Consider the following 21,052-nt stretch of genomic DNA (forward strand, 5'->3'; position numbering starts at 1 on the left):
CAGTGGCTCATGTCTGTAATCCCAGCACTTTGGGAGGCTGAGGTGGGCAGATCACAAGGTCAGAAGTTTGAGACCAGCCGGGCCAATATGGTGAAACCCCGTGTCTACTAAAAATACAAAAATTAGCCGGGCATGGTGGTGGGCGCCTGTAGTCCCAGCTACTCAGGAGACTGAGATAGGAGAATCACTTGAACCTGGGAGGCAGAGGTTGCAGTGAGCCGAGATAGAGCCACTGCACTCCAGCCTGGGCAACAAGAGTGAAACTCCGTCTCAAAAAATAAAAATAAAAATAAATAAATAAATAAAACAGGAACACACACGCACACACATATTGTGTGTGACTAAAACATTTCTAAGCTGGCCACAGCAGCTTATGCCTGTAATCCCAGCACTTTGGGAGGGTGAAGCAGGGGGATTACTTAAGGCCAGGAGTTCAAGACCAGCTTGGGCAACATAGCTATACCCTGTCTCTACAAAAAATAAATTGCTGGGTGTGGTGGCTCACACCTGTAATCCCAGCACTTTGGGAGGCTGAGGTGGGTGGATCACAAGGTTAGGAGTTCGAGATCAGCCTGGCCAAGATGGTGAAACCCCGTCTCTCCTAAAAATACAAAAATTAGCTGGACACGATGGCATGCACCTGTAATCCCAGCTACTGGGGAGGCTGAGGCAGGAGAATCACTTGAACCTGGGAGATGGAGGTTGCAGTGAGCCAAGATTGTGCCACTGCACTCTAGCCTAGGTGACAGAGCAATACTCCATCTCAGAAAAAAAAAAAAAAAAAAAAAATTAGTGCCATGTGTTGGCAAACACCTGTAGGCCTAGCTACCCAGAAGGCTGAGACAGGATTGCTTGAGCCTGGGAGATGGGGGTTGCAGTGAACTGTGATTGAGCCACTGCTCTTCAGCCTGGGCAATAGAGTGGGATCTGTCTCGAAAAACAAAAATTAATTAAAAAGTAAAACATTTCTAGAAGGCTACACAAGAAAGTGGTTGCAGTTGTTCCCTCTATCAGTGTAGGGGAACAGGGCTGAGGACTGAGTGACAGGGAAGACTTATTGTACCCTTTGAATTGTATGCCTTGTATATACATTTACTATTTTAAAAATTTTAAATTTAAGGCCAGGTGCAGTGGCTCATGCTTGCAATCCCAGCACTTTGGGAGGCTGAGGTGAGCAGATTGCTTGAGCCCAGGAGTTGGAGACCAGCCTGGACAATATAGTGAAACCCTATCTCTTAAAAAAAAAAAAAAAAGAGGAAGGAAAGAAATGAAAAAAGAAAAACAATTTAAATTTAAGATATATCAAATATTATCAAATTCTATATAGGTAGCTCTTCATATTTTGCAGCTTATTTTACTTCAAAGGAAAATATAAGACAGAAGGAAGAAAAATTAAAAGTAGTATTTTGGCCACCTGTGGTAGCTCATGCCTGTAATTCTAGTACTTTGGGAGACTGAGGCAGGAGGATTGCTTGAGGCCAGCAATTCAAGACCAACCTGGGCAATAGAGGGAGACCCTGTCTCAAGAAAAAAGAAAGAAATTTAAAAAATAAAAGTAGCATTTTTTTTTAACATAAAATTAAGTGCTTTCCAGTTCAACACTTTTCGAGACAGTCTTGTTATTTCTCCCAGGGTAGCCTCAAACTCCTGGGCTCCTACCTCAGCCTCTGGAGTAGCTAGGACTACAGGGGGTGCCATCACACCCAGCTTCACTTTTACTTGTATTACCTTATTTCTTTTCTATTGTTCTTATTTTTCTTTTTAAGTTTACATGGACATCTCTAATACCGTATATTACCTTACTTGATCATGACAATAGTCTTGGCCAGACACAGTGGCTCACGTAATGCCAGCACTTTGGGAGGCTGAGTCAAGTGGATCACTTGAGCCCGGGAGTTGGAGACCAGCCTGGGCAACGTGGCAAAACCCTGTCTCTACAAAATATACGAAAATTAGTAGGCCGTGGTGGTGCGTACCTGTAGTCCCAGCTACTCAGGGGGCTGAGGCGGGAGGATGGCTTGAGCCTGGGAGGTCGTGGCTGCAGTGAGCCATGATGGCACCACTGCACTCCAGCCTGGGTGACAAAATAAGACCTTGTCTCAAACAAACAAACAAAAACCAGCCTTGTTAAGTGGCAAAATTATATCCATTTTACAGACTCATAAACAGAGCCTCAGAGAGATTGACTTGCCCTAAGTCACACAGCCAGTAAGTAACACAACTGGAACTCAAATACAGTTTTAGTCCTTCCAAATCCTGTGGTCTTGCCTCTCTTTTACATTATCGGACGCAGTGTGCCCTCCTAAATGCCTTCTTCACGCACACACAAAATGTGATAGAAAATGCACTACTTCTACATATGTGTGGAGAAGGGAAGGTTCTCTGTTATAAATTTACTTTTAGAAACCAAAGACAAGGAAGGAAATTAATTGCTAGCACATTGTACTTTCGGAAGTACAAAAAAAAAAATACATGACTTATACCTACTATTGCTTGTGGCTCAGGTGTTAAGGTGACACTGACACTTTTGTTTTATTTGAGAGTTGTTTGATGAAGGGCGAATAAATTATTTTTAGCACCTTAATAAAGACATCTATGTGGGCTGGACGTGGATGGCTCATTCCTGTAATCCCAGCACTTTGGGAGGCCAAGGCAGGCAGATCACGAGGTCAGGAGTTTGAGACCAGCCTGGCCAACATGGTGAAACCCCTGTCTCTACTAAAAATCCAAAAATTAGCTGGGCGTGGTGGCGTGTGCCTGTAATCCCAGCTACTCGGGAGGCTGAGACAGGAGAATTGCTTGAACCTGGGAAGTGGAGGTTGCAATAAGCTGAGATCGCACCACTGCACTCCAGCCTGGGCAAGAGGGCAAGACTGTCTTGAAAGGGAAAAAAAAGACATCTATGTGACCAATATAGGAATAATAAGATGTACCATTTATTTTTTATTTTTTGAGAAGTGTTTTCCTCTGTTGTCCAGGCTGGAGTGCACTGGTACAATCATAGCTCATTGCAGCTTCAAACTCCTGGGCTCCAGTGATCCTCCCACCTCAGTCTTCTGAGTATCTGGAACTACAGGCATGCACCACAATGACTGGCTAATTTTTTTTTTTTTTTTTTTTTTTTTTTTTTTGAGACGGAGTCTCACTCTGTCGCCCAGGCTGGAGTGCAGTGGCCGGATCTCAGCTCACTGCAAGCTCCGCCTCCCGGGTTCACGCCATTCTCCTGCCTCAGCCTCCCGAGTAGCTGGGACTACAGGCGCCCGCCACCTCGCCCGGCTAGGTTTTTTTTTTGTATTTTTTAGTAGAGACGGGGTTTCACCGTGTTCGCCAGGATGGTCTCGATCTCCTGACCTTGTGATCCGCCCGTCTCGGCCTCCCAAAGTGCTGGGATTACAGGCTTGAGCCACCGCGCCCGGCCTGACTGGCTAATTTTTAAATATTTTCACAGAAGGACGCAATCTCTCTGTTTTGCCCAGGCTCGTCTCAAACACCTGGCCTCAAACTTCCTTCCACCTCGCCCTCCCAAAGTGGTGGGACTATGGGCATGAGCCGCTGTGCTTGGCCTTACTTCTAAAGTTTCTTCTCACATTGTATTTCTATGATTAGTAATCATTACCACTGTTCTACAACCTTCACACTACTTTCACATACAGTATCTCATTTGATTCTTGAAGCAGTCCAGTAAGACAGGCAGAACAGAAATTCCTGACATTCAATAGATTAAGAATTTGAGGCTTGGCCAGGCATGGTGGCTCATGCCTGTAATCCCAGTACTTTGGGAGGCCGAGGCAGGCGGATCACCTGAGGTCAGGAGTTTGAGACCAGCCTGGCCAACATGGCAAAACCCTGTCTCTAGTAAAAATACAAAAATCAGCTGGGCATGGTGGTGCGTGCCGGTAATCCCAGCTACTCAGGAGGCTGAGACAGGAGAATCGCTGGAACCCGGGAGGCAGAGGCTGCAGTGAGCCGAGATTGTGCCACTGCACTCCAACCTGGGCAACAGAGCAAGACTCCGTCTCAAAAAAAAAAATGAATCTGAGGCTCCGAGAAACTGGTTTTTGTCAAAGTTATGTGCCCTATCACCTAGTTGAATGTTCCCTCCAACAAACCATATGGAAAATTCTCAAGTATCAGGATCTAAATGTTAATATCAAATTTGTAAATTACATAGGTCCTTTCCTTTTTCTTCCTGCTGTATGCCTTTCATTTATTATTAATCCTCTTTCACAAAGGAATATTTGAGGGCTAAATAACATCCAATCCTAATAAGTCCTACCTCTGCTTAATTAGTTTTCTGACATCAGGTGGGAAATGGAAAGCAATTTTTTTTTTTTTTTTGAGTCAGAGTTTCACTCTTGTTGCCCAATCTGGAGTACAATGGCACAATCTGAGCTCACCGCAACCTCCGCGTCCCGGGTTCAAGTGATTCTCCTGCCTCAGCCTCTCGAGTAGCTGGGATTACAGGCATGAGCTGCTATGCTGGGCTAATTTTGTATTTTTAGTAGAGATAGGGGTTTTCCATGTTGACCAGGCTGGTCTCGAACTCCCGACCTCAGGTGATCTGCCTGCCTTGGCCTCCCATAGTGCTGGGATTAGAGGTGTGAGCCACCAGACCCAGCCTGGAAAGCAATTTTCTTACCCATAGGGGCACAAATGAAATGGGCTGGTTTAAATTTCTGGATAAAAATCTATATTTGCATATCACCCATTATCAAAATATTTACAAAATGTGTAACTGGAGCTGGATGTGGTGGCTCATTCCTGTAATTGCCACACTCTGGAAGGCTGAAGTGGGAGGATCACTTGAGGCCAGGAGTTTGAGACTAACTTGGTCAATATAGCTAGACCTTATATCTATAAAAATTATAAACTTTAAATTAAAAAAGCAAAATATGTGACTATATCCTAAAACAAAATGTAAGTTTTTTTTTTTTTCTTTTTAGACAGTCTCACCCTGTTGCCCAGGCTGGAGTGCAGTGGTGCGATCTTGGCTCACTGCAACCTCCGCCTCCCAGGTTCAAGTGATTCTCGTGCCTCAGCTTCCCAAGTAGCTGGGATTACAGGCCACCATGCCCAGCAAATTTTGTATTTTTATTAGAGATGGGGTTTTGCCCTGTTGGCCAGGCTAGTCTCGAACTCTTGACCTCAAGTGATCCACCCCCCTTGGCCTCCCAAAGTGCTGGGATTACACGTCTGAGCCACCATGCCCAACCCAAAATTATAAATCTGAAGCTCAAGACAACAACCTATAGAGGTTAACAATCAAACTGCCAAGGCTCAAATACTGGCTCCTTATCTTACGTGTACAATCTCCTGGGCAAGTTTCTTTACCTCCTGGGGCTTCAGATTCCTTCGCTCTAAAATAGGGGTAAGAAAAAAATGCTTTCTTTTTGTTTGTTTTTTTGAGACAGAGTCTTGTTCTGTTGCCAGGCTGGACTGCAGTGGGGCGGTCTCAGCTCACTGCAACCTCCGCCTCCCCCACTCAGGCGATTCTCCTGCCTCTGCCTCCGAGAAGCAGTAGCTGGGACTACAGGCGCACGCCACTATGCCCAGCTGATTTTTGTATTTTTAGTGGAGACAGGGTTTCACCATGTTGGCCAGAATGGTCTTGATCTCTTGACCTCGTGATCTGCCCGCCTTGGCCTCCCAAAATGCTGGAATTACAAAAAAATGCTTCTTAAAGAATTTTTTTTTTTTTGAGACAGAGTCTCACTCTGTCGCCCAGGCTGGAGTGCAGTGGCCGGATCTCAGCTCACTGCAAGCTCCGCTTCCCGGGTTCACGCCATTCTCCTGCCTCAGCCTCCCGAGTAGCTGGGACTACAGGCGCCCGCCACCTCGCCTGGCTAGTTTTTTGTATTTTTTTTTAGTAGAGATGGGGTTTCACCGTGTTAGCCAGGATGGTCTTGATCTTGTGACCTCGTGATCCGCCCGTCTCGGCCTCCCAAAGTGCTGGGATTACAGGCTTGAGCCACCGCGCCCGGCCATGGCCGCCTTCTTAAAGATTAAAAGAGATAATGCACGTGGGTCTTTAGCACATTGTCTAACAGTTAAGTATTGATAACTTGACATGGATACTATTTTTTGGCATTTAATGTTCAGCAAGCTAGTTTCGACTGTGTACTTTCCTATTCATAAGTGACTGTGCTTTGGAATATACTAGAAAATGTATGTAAAATGTTTGGTTTTAAAAAGATAAAACCACAATATACTCAATTACCTTTGGAAGTTAGCCATGTATCATTTTTCTAAATCTTACAAAAAGGAGAGTTACAAAAGGTTACTCTGTTAATCAAGGGTGAGGCTGAAATTGAGAGTTTGGTTTTTTTTTTTTTTTTTAATGGAAATGGACTGCGATATAAAAAAAAGTTTGATTGAAATGCAAGAAGCTGTAATGTGGTTAAATGATGATTTCTATCTTAATGCTGGACTGATGCAAGCCAAAGAAGGGTCAATGTTGCCGCAGGATTACAAGCCCTGCTGAAAGAGATGCATGATGCAACCTCTGTAGTGAACAGAGTCAACTCTGACTCACCAGTCTAACCTTCAAAGAGCACTAAGGAAAAAGAAAATTCTTGAGTACTGAGTCACAGGCTCAACATCTTAATAAAGTGTGTTTAGGATGTTTTAGTGGTATCTGGACACAGTATACCCACAAATTTCAAATATTTGGTATCAGAGCTTTGCCCTTTCCATAGTTGGTCTTCCAAAAACATTTGTCAAACAAATGAATTTATTTTTTTCTTTTTGAGATGGAGTCTAGCTCTGTTGCCCAGGCTGGAGTGTAGTGGCGCGATCTTGGCTCACTGCAACCTCCGCCTCCCGGGTTCAAGCGATTCTCCTGCCTCAGCCTCCGGAGTAGCTGGGATTACAGGCGCGTGCCACCATGGCCAGCTAATTTTTGTATTTTTATAGAGATGGGTTTTCACCGTGTTAGCCAGGATGGTCTTGATCTCCTGACCCCGTGATCCGCCCGCCTCGGCCTCCCAAAGTGCTGGAATTACAGGCGTGAGCCGCCGCGTCCCGCCACAAATGAATTTTTCGTTTTAAAGTTAAGAGGCGAGGCACAGCGGCTCACGCCTGTAATCCCAGCACTTTGGGAGGCCAAGGCGGGCAGATCGCTTGAGGTTGGGAGTTCGAAACCAGCCTGGCTAATATGGTGAAACCCCATCTCCACAAAAAAATAAAATACATACAAAAATTAGCCAGGCATGGTGGCGCGTGCCTGTAATCCCAGCTACTCAGGAGGCTGAGGCAGGAGAATCGCTTGAACCTCGGAAGCGGAGGTTGCAGTGAGCTGATTTTTCACCACTGCACTCCAGCCTGGGGGCAACAGAGTGATACTCCGTCTTGAAAAAAATACAAATAAAAGTATTAGCAATAGAATGAAGTCCACCTGGTTATCAGTCCTAACTCCATCACTCACCAGCTCTGTGACTTGTTTAGTTATTTAATCTTTTTCAGTCTCAATGTCCTCATCTGGAAAATGGGAAATGCCTACCGAGTACTTAACTGTCAAGACTAAATGACACATGAAAAGCACACTGAACAATGCTTAGCCCACCGTAGGCTTTCAGCAAATAGCGGTCTCTGTAATTGTTTGCAACAGGATGTTATATGAGGCATTATCAAGACGATTTTCGCCTATCAAATGTGTTGTCTGTGTGCACATCAGACCTTTTCCTGGAATTAAGGTAGAAAAGTATCAACAATAAGGGATGGGGAAAGTCTTGTAAATGATAACCACAGCCCCAGAGGGAAACGATGGGCAGCGGATGGGAAAGTAAAGGGTGGTAAGTTAGAAAAATTAGACATTCAAGGTGGGAGGACTGGCACTGGAGCGGGCACAGTAGGGAGCGGACTCAGAGCTGAAGGCAATTCCTTTGGCCGGGCTTGTCCTGTGACTTACCGTGGGGCAGGGCAATGTGGAGAGGCCTGGTAAAATGGCTGGGCAAGGGTGCAGAGGGGACGTAACTGGCAGGAAGGAGCCTGTGGTCGAACAGAGTCCAGACCAGCTCGACCTGTGAGCAACGAATGGCCCTGAGACTCGCATATCCCAATACCGGTAGTGGCCGTGAAGGGCAAAGAAATGTGTTCTGAGGCGATCCCAGCATCTAAGCTGCGACCGGTCTACTCAGAGACTGGATGGAAGCTGGGAAGAGAAAGTTGCTTCCCGCTTCGGGATGAGGGATGGAGATGGGGAGAACAAGCAGTAGAGAAGGAAAAGATTCAGATCCCACAGCCCCGGGGGATCAGTTGTGCTGGACCTACTCCGACCCCCTAGGGCCCGGAGTGAAGGCGGGACCTGTCCGGTTACCAGAGGAAATACCTCGAGGTGAGAAGTCGCAGGAGAGAGAGACAGCTGCTGAACCAATGGGACCAGTGGATGGGGCGGATGTTATCTACCATTGGTGGACGTTAGAAACGAATAGCAGCCAATGAATCAGCCGGGGGGGGCGGAGCAGTGACGTTTGTTGCGGAGGAGGCCGCTTCGAATCGGCGGCGGCCAGCTTGGTGGCCTGGGCCAATCAGCGGCCTCCAACGAGCAGGGCCTTCACCAATCGGCGGCCTCCACGACGGGGCTGGGGGAGGGTATATAAGCCGAGTAGGCGACGGCGCGGTCGACACCGGCCGAGACAGCACAGACAGACCGACTGATTGGGGTGTTTCGCGAGTGTGAGAGGTAAGCGCCGCGGCCTGCATTTCCAGACCTGCCCTTCTCCTGGTTCGTGGCGCCTTGTGACCCCCGGCCCCTGCCGCCTGCAAGTCGGAAACCGCGCTGCGCTCCTGTGCTGCGGCCTGTGGCTGGACTGCCTGCGACGCCCTGCCTGCTGCTGCCGGACTGGTTGGCAAGATGAAGCTCTCCCTGGTGGCCGCGATGCTGCTGCTGCTCAGCGCGGCGCGGGCCGAGGAGGAGGACAAGAAGGAGGACGTGGGCACGGTGGTCGGCATCGACCTGGGGACCACCTACTCCTGGTAAGTGGGGTTTGCGGATGCGGGGGGACGGGCGTAGCCGCCTGGCCTGGCGTGAGAAGTGCGGTGCTGATGTCCCTCTGTCGGGTTTTTCTGCCAGCGTCGGCGTGTTCAAGAACGGCCGCGTGGAGATCATCGCCAACGATCAGGGCAACCGCATCACGCCGTCCTATGTGGCCTTCACTCCTGAAGGGGAACGTCTGATCGGCGATGCCGCCAAGAACCAGCTCACCTCCAACCCCGAGAACACGGTCTTTGACGCCAAGCGGCTCATCGGCCGCACGTGGAACGACCCGTCTGTGCAGCAGGACATCAAGTTCTTGCCGTTCAAGGTTCGACCGGGTTTTTCTTGTGCGGTTAGAGGACGGGTGGGTGGTGGGAGTATTTAGAATTATAAGTCTCTGGAAGTGTTGAGACATCAGTTGAAGGCTATAGACAGGATGTGTGTAATAACTGTAATAATCCTAGTATGTTACAAAACTTAAGACAGTATAGTTGATGTCGTACTCGGTCTACAATAGTTTAGGAATAAAAGACCGATTAAAACTGAACTTTATGAGACACCTATACTCCCTGAAGTATTTCTAGTCAATTTGCAGCCCCAAGGGACCAAAATAAACCAAATTGTGGGGATGGTAGTGGGTCTTTTAAACTTTGAGATGTCATTGCATCTGTGTCTGAAAACAATAATTTTTTAAAATAGGTGGTTGAAAAGAAAACTAAACCATACATTCAAGTTGATATTGGAGGTGGGCAAACGAAGACATTTGCTCCTGAAGAAATTTCTGCCATGGTTCTCACTAAAATGAAAGAAACCGCTGAGGCTTATTTGGGAAAGAAGGTAAATATTTCTAGAACAATGTTAAGTATTTTTTGATCATTAGCATTCTTGGTTGGCTGTTAGGTATAGAAGCCTTCATGGTTTCAAAAATTTTAATCAGAATGGTATTCATGCTTGTCAGGTCATTATTGAGTCCTTTACTATAAGCCAAACAAAATAGACTTTTCATGTATTATTTAATGCTTACAATTCCAGGAGCATAAAATTTTCTCTGTTATACTCATCAATAAATTGGCTTAAAAACTAAAGTGATGGTTTGACTATAATTTTTTTTTTTTTTTTGAGAGGGAGTCTTGCTCTGTTGCCCAGACTGGACTGCAGTGGCATGATCTCAGCTCACTGCAACCTCTGCCTCTTGGGTTCAAGCAGCTCTCCTGCTTCAGCCTCCCAAGTAGCTGGGACTACAGGCACACCACCACACCTGGCTAATTTTTTTTTTTTTTTTTTTTTTTAAATTTTCAGTAGAGACAGGGTTTCTTCACATTGCCCAGGCTGGTCTTGAAATCCTGACCTCTGGTGAATCCTCCTGCCTCAGGCTCCCAAAGTGCTGGGATTACAGGCACAAGCCACTGCCTGGCCAGACTGTAATTTGAATAAGGGTTAAACTGTGTGACAATACACTTAATTATCTTTTATCCTTTTAGGTTACCCATGCAGTTGTTACTGTACCAGCCTATTTCAATGATGCCCAACGCCAAGCAACCAAAGACGCTGGAACTATTGCTGGCCTAAATGTTATGAGGATCATCAACGAGCCGTAAGTATGAAATTCAGGGATACAGCATATTTGCCAAATAGTGGAAATGTGAAGTACTGACAAAACTTTTCCCTTTTTTAATCTCCTAATAGTACGGCAGCTGCTATTGCTTATGGCCTGGATAAAAGGGAGGGGGAGAAGAACATCCTGGTGTTTGACCTGGGTGGCGGAACCTTTGATGTGTCTCTTCTCACCATTGACAATGGTGTCTTCGAAGTCGTGGCCACTAACGGAGATACTCATCTGGGTGGAGAAGACTTTGACCAGCGTGTCATGGAACACTTCATCAAGCTGTACAAAAAGAAGACTGGCAAAGACGTCAGGAAAGACAACAGAGCTGTGCAGAAACTTCGGCGTGAGGTGGAAAAGGCCAAACGGGCCCTGTCTTCTCAACATCAAGCAAGAATTGAAATTGAGTCCTTCTATGAAGGAGAAGACTTTTCTGAGACCCTGACTCGGGCCAAATTTGAAGAGCTCAACATGGTATGTCCCTTGTTTTCTGCTTTAGACTCTGAATTCAGGACATTGCATCTAGATACTTAGATAACAGACATCACGGTAACCATGTCTTTTTTTTCTAGGATCTGTTCCGGTCTACTATGAAGCCCGTCCAGAAAGTGCTGGAAGATTCTGATTTGAAGAAGTCTGATATTGATGAAATTGTTCTTGTTGGTGGCTCGACTCGAATTCCAAAGATTCAGCAACTGGTTAAAGAGTTCTTCAATGGCAAGGAACCATCCCGTGGCATAAACCCAGATGAAGCTGTAGCATATGGTGCTGCTGTCCAGGCTGGTGTGCTCTCTGGTGATCAAGATACAGGTAGGTCATGATTGCGGCATCTTTCATAGTGATTCAGTAGCTTGATGGAAGACTCATTAGCTATTGCTTTAGAAAATACCAGAATATGAGCAACAAGGTCACACATGTAGTAAAGGGTGTAAGTGAAGACAAGACTGGGGTAGTCTCAAGATCATTAGCAACTGTTTAATTCACTGCCTTTAAGATGTGTGTTAGAACCTAACCAAATGCTAGAGACACAAACTTTACATAGCTCATAGGGAGAACTTGAATTAGAAGTTAAATAACTTATCCTTACAGGTGACCTGGTACTGCTTGATGTGTGTCCCCTTACACTTGGTATTGAAACTGTGGGAGGTGTCATGACCAAACTGATTCCAAGGAACACAGTGGTGCCTACCAAGAAGTCTCAGATCTTTTCTACAGCTTCTGATAATCAACCAACTGTTACAATCAAGGTCTATGAAGGTAATTACTTAAGTTTGCTAATATGGCTTTTTTTTTTTTTTTTTTTTTTTTTGAGATGAAGTGTTGCTCTGTTGCCCTGGCTGGACTGCAGTGGCATGATCTCCGCTCACTGCAACCTCCGTCTCCCGGGTTCAAGTGATTCTCCTGCCTCAGCCTCCAGAGTAGCTGGGATTACAGGCATGGACCACCATGCCTGGCTAATTTCTGTAGTTTTAGTAGAGATGGGCTTTCACCATGTTGCCCAGGCTGGTCTCCAACTCCTGACCTCAGGTCATCTGCCTGCCTCTGCCTCCCAAAGTACTGGGATTACAGGTGTGAGCCACCGCACCAGGTCTATCTATCATGGCATGTTTTGAAAGAACATGACTTAATATGATCTATTGAAATGGCAAGGGAACTAAGTAACTGCTGTTTTCAGATGGGGGTCTTAATGTGAATAATGTTTTATATCTAGATAATTAGCTTTTTTTTTTTTTTTTTTTTTTTTGAGATGGAGTCTCACTCTGTCGCCTAGGCTGGGGTGTAGTGGCATGACCTGCAACCTCTACCTCCCGAGTAGCTGGGATTACAGGTGCCCACCACCATGCCAGGCTAATTTTTGTATTGTTAGTAGAGGCAGGGTTTTGCCATGTTGGCCAGGCTGGTCTTGAACTCCTAACCTCAGGTGATCCACTGACCTCAGCCTCCCGAAGTGCTGGGATTATTACAGGTGTGAGCCACTGTGCCCAGCCTATGTTTAGCATTCTTAATAGTAACATCTGAGCTGGCTCCTAGAGTACAAGAAAAAGGAGTTCACAGTACTTTAAAATAGATAAAATTCAGTTGAGTTAGTAACCTAACTCAGTTAGTACTAGTTGCTGCTCCCTGTAGACCAGTATGAAATTACTTTTAGCTCGATAAAACCAAAAGTGTCTAGATGTGCTAATGCTTGTCAGTAACAACTAATGAGTTTTTCTATATGTAACTTCTAGGTGAACGACCCCTGACAAAAGACAATCATCTTCTGGGTACATTTGATCTGACTGGAATTCCTCCTGCTCCTCGTGGGGTCCCACAGATTGAAGTCACCTTTGAGATAGATGTGAATGGTATTCTTCGAGTGACAGCTGAAGACAAGGGTACAGGGAACAAAAATAAGATCACAATTACCAATGACCAGAATCGCCTGACACCTGAAGAAATCGAAAGGATGGTTAATGATGCTGAGAAGTTTGCTGAGGAAGACAAAAAGCTCAAGGAGCGCATTGATACTAGAAATGAGTTGGAAAGCTATGCCTATTCTCTAAAGAATCAGATCGGAGATAAAGAAAAGCTGGGAGGTAAACTTTCCTCTGAAGATAAGGAGACCATGGAAAAAGCTGTAGAAGAAAAGATTGAATGGCTGGAAAGCCACCAAGATGCTGACATTGAAGACTTCAAAGCTAAGAAGAAGGAACTGGAAGAAATTGTTCAGCCAATTATCAGCAAACTCTATGGAAGTGCAGGCCCTCCCCCAACTGGTGAAGAGGATACAGCAGAAAAAGATGAGTTGTAGATACTGATCTACTAGTGCTGTAATATTGTAAATACTGGACTCAGGAACTTTGTTAGGAAAAAATTGAGAGAACTTAAGTCTCGAATGTAATTGGAATCTTCACCTCAGAGTGGAGTTGAAAATGATATAGCCCAAGCGGCTGTTTACTGCTTTTCATTAGCAGTTGCTCACATGTCTTTGGGTGGGGGGGGAGAAGAAGAATTGGCCATCTTAAAAAGTGGGTAAAAAACCTGGGTTAGGGTGTGTGTTCACCTTCAAAATGTTCTATTTAACAATTGGGTCATGTGCATCTGGTGTAGGAAGTTTTTTCTACCATAAGTGACACCAATAAATGTTTGTTATTTACACTGGTCTAATGTTTGTGAAAAGCTTCTAATTAGATCAATTATTTTAGGAAATTTAAGGCTAGATTCTTGTGTGTGGGGTGAGGGGAGGGAGTGTTTGGTATGTTGGGATAAGGAAACACTTCTATTTAATGCTTCCAGAGAATTTGCTTCTTTTTTTTTTTTTTTTTTTTTTTTTCACCCTCCTGGGTAAAAAAACCCAAGTGATCCTTCCACCTCAGTCTCCAGCTAATCAAGACTACAGGCTTGTTAGCACCATGCTCGGCTTTTGCATTAATCTAACGAAAGGGGAGTGAAGTTAATCCACATCTTTACTTAGGCAAGGGGCATTTCACAGTGCCCAAGAGTGGGGTTTTCTTGACCATACTTGGTTTCCTATTTCCCCTTTCTAAAACTGCGTTTCTGGTGGCTTTTTAAAATTATTATTAATGGTGCTTTTATAGCTGCTTGGATTCTCTGAGAAATGATGGGGAATGAGTGATCACTGGCGTTACTAACTTGATACACTTGGATTTAATCTGTAACTTCAGGATGTAAAGGTATATTGTGAACCCCTAGCTGTCAGAATCTCCATCCTTGACATTTCTCATTAGTGGTACTGGGGTGGGAGCTAGGATGGTGACATTGAAACTCCACTACATCCCCTCACTATGAATGGGTTAAAGGCAGTGGTTTGTGTCAAAACCGGTTTATTACTTAGATTGCCCTCCTGAAGAAAAGAGTCCAGGTAAATAGTGTTATCAATAAAGGGCAGGCTGGTGCTAACATAAAATCCAATATTGTAATCCTAGCACTTTAGGAGGCCGAGGCGGGTGGATCACGAGGTCAAGAGATAGAGACCATCCTTGCCAACATAGTGAAACCCCATCTCTACTGAAAATACAAAAATTACCTGGGCGTGGTGGTGCAAGCCGAAGGCTGAGGCAGGAGAATCACTTGAACTCGGGAGGCAGAGGTTGCAGTGAGCGAAGATCACACCACTGCACTCCAGCCTGGCGACAAGAGTGAGACTCCATCTCAAAAAAAAAAAAAAAAAAAAACAATATTGCCCAAGGATAGGTATTTTATAGATGGGCAAGGGCAACTGGCTGAAAGGTTAATTGTCTAGGGCTAGTGGAACTGGTTCCCAACACCAACCTCTTAATCAGATCTAGGCTTCTGCTGCACTGCCCCAAAAGCCTTTGGGCAGTCCCTGAGCAGAAGACTGGTCTCAGGCCAAGCCCAATACAGCCATTAAAGATGACCTGCAGTGCTGTGTACCCTGGGGCCATAGGGTTAAACGGTAGCAACTAGGGCTAGTCTTCCCTTTCCTCAAAGGCTGTCACTACTGTGGATCACCTAGTCTGTATCTCTTTCTGAGGAGCTGTTCCTGAATGTTAAAAAGATAGACTTCAACTAATGTCTACTCTGATGTCTATAATTTGTTGTTTACCAATTACAATTCTGTAACTTTTTTTAACCCTAACCCTATTGCAACCTTGTGATTAGCATTTAATATACTAATCATACCTACCTAGGTTTGTATTGCTGGTAAAACCTTTTTTATATATATGTATACATATATATAAAAAATATGTATAGTATATAAAATATGTTTTATATATATTATTGATGCTTTTATAGCTGCTTTTATATATATGTATACATATATTTTAACATGATGCTTTTATATATATATGTATTTTTTTGAGACAGTTTCATTCTTGTCGCCCGGGCTGGAGTGCAATGACGCGATCTCAGCTCACTACAACCTCCGCCTCCCGGGTTCAAGCGATTCTCCTGCCTCAGCCTCCCAAGTAGCTGGGACTACCGGCATGTGCCACCACGCCCAGCTAATTTTGTGTTTTTAGTAGAGGTGGAGTTTCTCCATGTTGGTCAGGCTGGTCTTGAACTCCTGACCTCAGGTGATCCACTGCCTCGGCCTCCCAAAGTGCTGGGATTGCAGGCTTGAGCCACCAAGCCTGGCCCAAAGCCTTTCATGTTAATATAGTGGAGGTTTTTGCATTGGGCAAAACTTATCTATCTACTACAGTTTGTAAACCAGTCACTGAAAGTCATTCCCAAGAGCTCTGAGAGGCAATATAGCAAGGTTTAGTGCACATAAGAATTATTTGTATTAGTTTCTTCACCTACCAAAGTAGGAGAAAAACAGATATATACTGCAGAAGATATTTTGGAGGTATAAAATAGCTAAGGTTTTACTTAACTATTCTGAAAGTAACTGACAGGTAATAAAAATGTGGGTTTTATTAGTCAACTATAGTCACAATACAATCATCATAGATTTCCCCTTCTGTATTCATCCCACCGAACACCAAACAGAGCAGTGTATCAGTCTGGCCTTCCTCGTGTGAGTCGCCACTGTGGCTCATTACTTTGTCAGCTGAATCCCTTTTCTCAGCTTCATGGTTCAGAGTCAGAGAGTTGGAATCTTCTTTCTCAGAAGCACACGTCACTGGCCATGGAATGATACACATGGAATGGTCCAATCGTCCAGGGGGTAGAAAAGAATCAAATTTAAGCAAGGTCCAATGCTGCCTTTCTATGTTGGGGAGGGAAAAGGCTTCATGTTAAGAAATTTCCAGATAGTGAAAGCCAAAATGTGAATAAAAAGTAAAGAATTTTCTAGAAATGCTCAGTGATTTACTGTAGCAGCTGAGTCCTCACAAACAGGAAGTGAAAGGAAAAAAAGAAACCCTCATAGCAGCATTGTTGCTTTAATGATGTCACCCCCTACAGAGTTTTTATTAGAAGAACCAAACTGGAAAACCGAAGCACTGCATCACTTTTTCTCCTTTTTTTTTTTTTTTTTTTTTTATGAGACTGAGTCTCGCTCTATTGCCCAGGCTGGAGTGTAGTGGTTTGATCTCAGCTCACTACAACCTCCGCCTCCCGGGTTCAAGCAATTCCCCTGCCTCAGCCTCCCAAGTAGCTGGGACTACAGGTGTGTGCCACCATGCCTGGCTAATTTTTTGTATTTTAGTAGAGATGGGTTTCACCATGTTGGTCAGGATGGTCTCGATCTCCTGACCTCATGATCTGCCTGCCTTGGCCTCCCAAAGTGCTGGGATTACAGGCGTGAGCCACTGTGCCCAGCCACTGCATCACTTTTCAAAGGATGTTTATAGATTTGTTTAAAGATCCCCATGGACACCTGCTCACCTGTGTGATACTGGTACATTGTGTCCAGTGCTCCTGCAGGAGTCATTCCACCGAAGACGTACAGGTGATTTCCCACAGCCGCAGCTGAGTGGGCAGCACAGCCTGCTGGAGCTGCCCCAGTGGGACTTAGCTTCTGCCATTTCATGTTACCTGCCAAGAGAAAGAAAGAGCTTTGGCACAACATGGGCTAAGATATGCTTTCAAACTTACCTATCTACTGCAGTTTGCAAATCAATCACTGAAAGTAATTGATTCACCAAGAGCTCTGAGAGGTTTAGTGCACATAAGAATTATTTGGGGAACTCTGACATGATTGAGTAGTCCAGGGAGGAAGGGAGGGAGGAGCTCAGTGATTCTCAGAATCTCAGGCGATTCAGATGCAGGCGGTCTTTGGATCACACAGAAATGTGATACAACCTCTATAACAGTCGCCTTCAGCTATTCACTATTTTTTTTTCTTTTTTTTTTGAGACGGAGTCTCGCTCTGTGGCCCAGGCTGGAGTGCAGTGGCCGGATCTCAGCTCGCTGCAAGCTCCGCCTCCCGGGTTTACGCCATTCTCCTGCCTCAGCCTCCCAGGTAGCTGGGACTAGAGGCGCCCGCCACCTCGCCTGGCTACTTTTTTAGTAGAGTATTTTTTTTTTTTTTTTTTTTTTTGTGAGACGGAGTCTCGCTCTGTCGCCCAGGCTGGAGTGCAGTGGCCGGATCTCAGCTCACTGCAAGCTCCGCCTCCCGGGTTCCCGCCATTCTCCTGCCTCAGCCTCCCGAGTAGCTGGGACTACAGGCGCCCACAACCGCGCCCGGCTAATTTTTTTTTTTTTTTTGTATTTTTAGTAGAGACGAGGTTTCACCGTGGTCTCGATCTCCTGACCTTGTGATCCGCCCGCCTCGGCCTCCCAAAGTGCTGGGATTACAGGCGTGAGCCACCGCGCCCGGCCTAGTAGAGTATTTTTTTAGTAGAGACGAGGTTTCACCGTGTTAGCCAGGATGGTCTTGATCTCCTGACCTCGTGATCCGCCCGTCTCAGCCTCCCAAAGTGCTGGGATTACAGGCTTGAGCCACCGTGCCCGGCAATTATTCACTATTAACTGCCTCGAATTAGGTCAAGTTCTGTGTGTGTGTGTGTGTGTGTGTGTGTGTGTGTGTGTGTGTGTGTCTTTTAAATACAGTTCCTGGGAGGGGCGCAGTGGCTTACGCTTGTAATCCCAGCACTTTGGGAGGCCGAGGCAGGCGGATCACCTGAGGTCCGGAGTTCCAGACCAGCCTGACCAACATAGAGAAATCCAGTCTCTTACTAAAAATACAAAATTAGCCGGGCATGGTGGCAAATGCCTGTAATCCCAGCTACTCGGAGGCTGAGGCAGGAGAATCGCTTGAACCAGGGAGGCAGAGGTTGCAGTGAGCTGAGATCATGCCATTGCATTCTAGCCTCGGCAACAAGAGCGAAACTCAGTCTCAAAAAAAAAAGAAAGAAAGAAAATACAGTTCCTTAGCAATTTTGTAAGTGCTGGCTAAACAACCAATTTTGCTCACTTAATTTTCATAACAGCCCTGTGAAATTGCTATTACTTCTGCCTATCCCCTTTCTTCTTCTTTTTTTTTTTTTCCCACTCTGTTGCCCAGGCTAGAGTGCAGTGGCTCGATCTTGGCTCACTGCAACCTCCACCTCCCTGGTTCAAGCAATTCTCTGCCTCAGCCACCCGAGTAGCTAGGATTATAGGCACCCACTACCATGCCTGGCTAATTTTTTGTATTTTTAGTAGAGATGGCGTTACCATCTTGACCAGGCTGGTCTTGAACTCCTGACCTCGTGATCCACCCACTTCGGCCTCCCAAAGTGCTGGGATTATAGGTGGGAGTCACAGCCTGGTGCCTGGTCTCCCCTTTCTTCTTACAAATGAGCAAACAAGAATAGACAGGGAGAGACTTGTCCGAGACCCTACAGCCTGTAAGTGGCAGAGCTAGACTGCACTCAGGTCTGGCTCCAAAGCTTGTGTCTCCAAAGTCTCCACACTGTAACATGCTGCCTCAGCACCTACTTCCAACCTATTTTTGCAGGGAAACTTGCATCTTTTCAAATGAGCATTTTTTTTTTTTTTCTTTTGAGACAGAGTCTCATTCTGTTACCCAGGCTGAAGTTCAGTGGCACGATCTCAGCTCACTGCAACCTCCGCCTCCCGGGTTCAAGCGATTTTCCCACCTCAACCTCTAGAGTAGCTGGGATTACAGGCACCCACCACCACACCTGGCTAATTGTTGCATTTTTGGTAGAGACGGGGTTTTATCATGTTGGCCAGGCTAGTCTCGAACTCCTGACCTCAGGCGATCTGTCCACTTTGGCCTCCCAAAGTGCTGGGATTACTGGGGTGAGTCACCACACCCAGCCCAAACAAGCATTTAAATAAGGCAAGCTATCACTGGATTTCAGATTTAGAGAACTACTTGGGTAGGCCAGAAAAACAGTCAACAAGTAGTTCCTAACAACAGAAAAAGGCTTTCTTTTTACAAATAAGCATTAAAACCCCATCTGACTCCCTGCAAGGAATGGTTTTGTGTAGATAGTTGCCACCTGTCAACGCAAGGCAGGGGCCCAGCATCTCAGAGTAGGACAGGAGAATTACCCGGTGTGGCCAAAACGCTAGCCAATGTAGGAATACTAAGCCAGTGTTCCCTGGCCTCAGCTGTCATGGAGCCAGAGAATTCAAGGCTTGGGAAGGTAGCCCGATATACTACACAGGACTTCCCATGCCTTCTGCCCATTGTTCCAGTTCTTGTAGTCTGGAGCAACGCACAACATGTTCATTTCTTTTTTTTTTTTTTTTTTTTTGAGACAGAGTCTCGCGCTGTGTCACCCAGGCTGGAGTGCAGTGGCGCGATCTCGGCTCACTGCAAGCTCCACCTCTCAGGTTCACGCCATTCTCCTGCCTCAGCCTCCGAGTAGCTGGGACTACAGGCGCCCGCCACCACGCCTGGCTAGTTTTTTGTATTTTTAGTAGAGACGGGGTTTCACCATGTTAGCCAGGATGGTCTCGATCTCCTGACCTCGTGATCCACCCGCCTTGGCCTCCCAAAGTGCTGGGATTACAGGCTTGAGCCACCGCGCCCGGCCAACATGTTCATTTCTTCATCCACCCACTCAATAACAGATATGGCCCGGGAGCAGTAGCTCACGCCTGTAATCCCAGCACATTGGGAGGCCAAGGTGGGTGGATCCCTTGAGTCCTGGAGTTGGAGACCAGCCTGGGCAACATGGTGAAACCTCGTCTCTACAGAAACTACAAACATTATCTAGGTGTGGTGGCACGTGCCTGTTGTCCCGGCTATCGGGAGGCTGAGGCAGGAGAATCACTTGACCTGAGAGGCGGAGGTTGCCGTGAGCTAAGATCACATCAGTGCATTCCAGCCTGGGCAACCAAGTGAGATACTATCTCAAAAAAAAGAAAGTACCTGACACCCACTATCTGCCAGACACTGTGCTAAGTGCTAGAAATGTACTGGAGAACAAAATAGACAAGTTCCCTACCATAATGGACCTCACAGCTTGAAGGAATTGCCCAGAATGAGTCCAGGGTCTCCCCACAGTATATCAGCCCTTCAGATACTTAAAGATATTTCTCATGTTCTCTGTAACCTTCGTCTTCCCACTGTTTTCAATCATTTAGCATGACAAGCATAAAATTCTGGTTATCTACGTCCATGTTATCCAGGTCCTTCATGGGTTAATGTCTAACACCTGAAAGAAATCCAATAGGCCAACACAAAGCATAATGGGTTGTAATGAAAGGATAACACTGTTGGAAGGATAAGAGATGATATAAATGGCTGGGTCCATAGTAAGCACTTAGGAGATTATTTAGTGCTATGATTTTTTATTATTAGTATTCTGTCCAGAGGTAACAGAATTTGATGAAGATTCTGCCAGCTAGTCAGGTCACCTACACATAAGAGCAAAGCTATATTTCCTTCTTCTTTTTTCTTTTTCTTTTTTTCTGAGACGGAGTCTCACTCTGTCGCCTAGGCTGGAGTGCAGGGGCGTGATCTCAGCTCACAGCAACCTCTGCCTCCCGGGTTCTGGCGATTATCCTGCCTCAGCCTCCCAAGTAGCCAGGACTACGGTGCCTGTCACCACACCTGGCTGACTTTTTTTTTTCTTTTTTTTCTTTTTGAGATGGACTCTTGC

The 21,052-nt window shown here is 45.7% G+C and overlaps 2 protein-coding genes across 4 annotated transcripts in view; one reads left to right on the forward strand and one right to left on the reverse strand.

Moving 5' to 3' along the window:
• Positions 1-8,471: 8,471 nt before the first annotated feature.
• Positions 8,472-13,721, forward strand: HSPA5 (heat shock protein family A (Hsp70) member 5). Its single transcript, XM_025360572.1, has 8 exons — positions 8,472-8,973; positions 9,071-9,302; positions 9,674-9,811; positions 10,456-10,568; positions 10,661-11,051; positions 11,150-11,387; positions 11,667-11,834; positions 12,806-13,721. Exons 1-8 carry the CDS (start codon positions 8,852-8,854, stop codon positions 13,366-13,368), a joined length of 1,965 nt encoding a protein of 654 aa, XP_025216357.1. The 5' UTR covers positions 8,472-8,851; the 3' UTR covers positions 13,369-13,721.
• Positions 13,722-15,782: 2,061 nt separating this feature from the next.
• The window catches only part of RABEPK (Rab9 effector protein with kelch motifs), a 31,436-nt gene continuing 26,166 nt past the window's right edge, over positions 15,783-21,052 (reverse strand). Inside the window, exons 8-9 of one of the 3 annotated variants that reach the window (XM_025360573.1) lie at positions 16,875-17,024; positions 15,783-16,254 (exon numbers count right to left, since the gene is read on the reverse strand). In XM_025360573.1, coding sequence (XP_025216358.1) covers positions 15,962-16,254; positions 16,875-17,024 — 443 coding nt within the window. In that variant the 3' untranslated portion in view covers positions 15,783-15,961. The remainder of the gene's footprint in view (positions 16,255-16,874; positions 17,025-21,052) is intronic. The other 2 variants (XM_025360575.1, XM_025360574.1) reach the window with 2 other exon arrangements.

Source organism: Theropithecus gelada, chromosome 15 (genome assembly GCF_003255815.1).
Source record: "Theropithecus gelada isolate Dixy chromosome 15, Tgel_1.0, whole genome shotgun sequence".
Taxonomy (NCBI): Eukaryota; Metazoa; Chordata; class Mammalia; order Primates; family Cercopithecidae; genus Theropithecus; species Theropithecus gelada.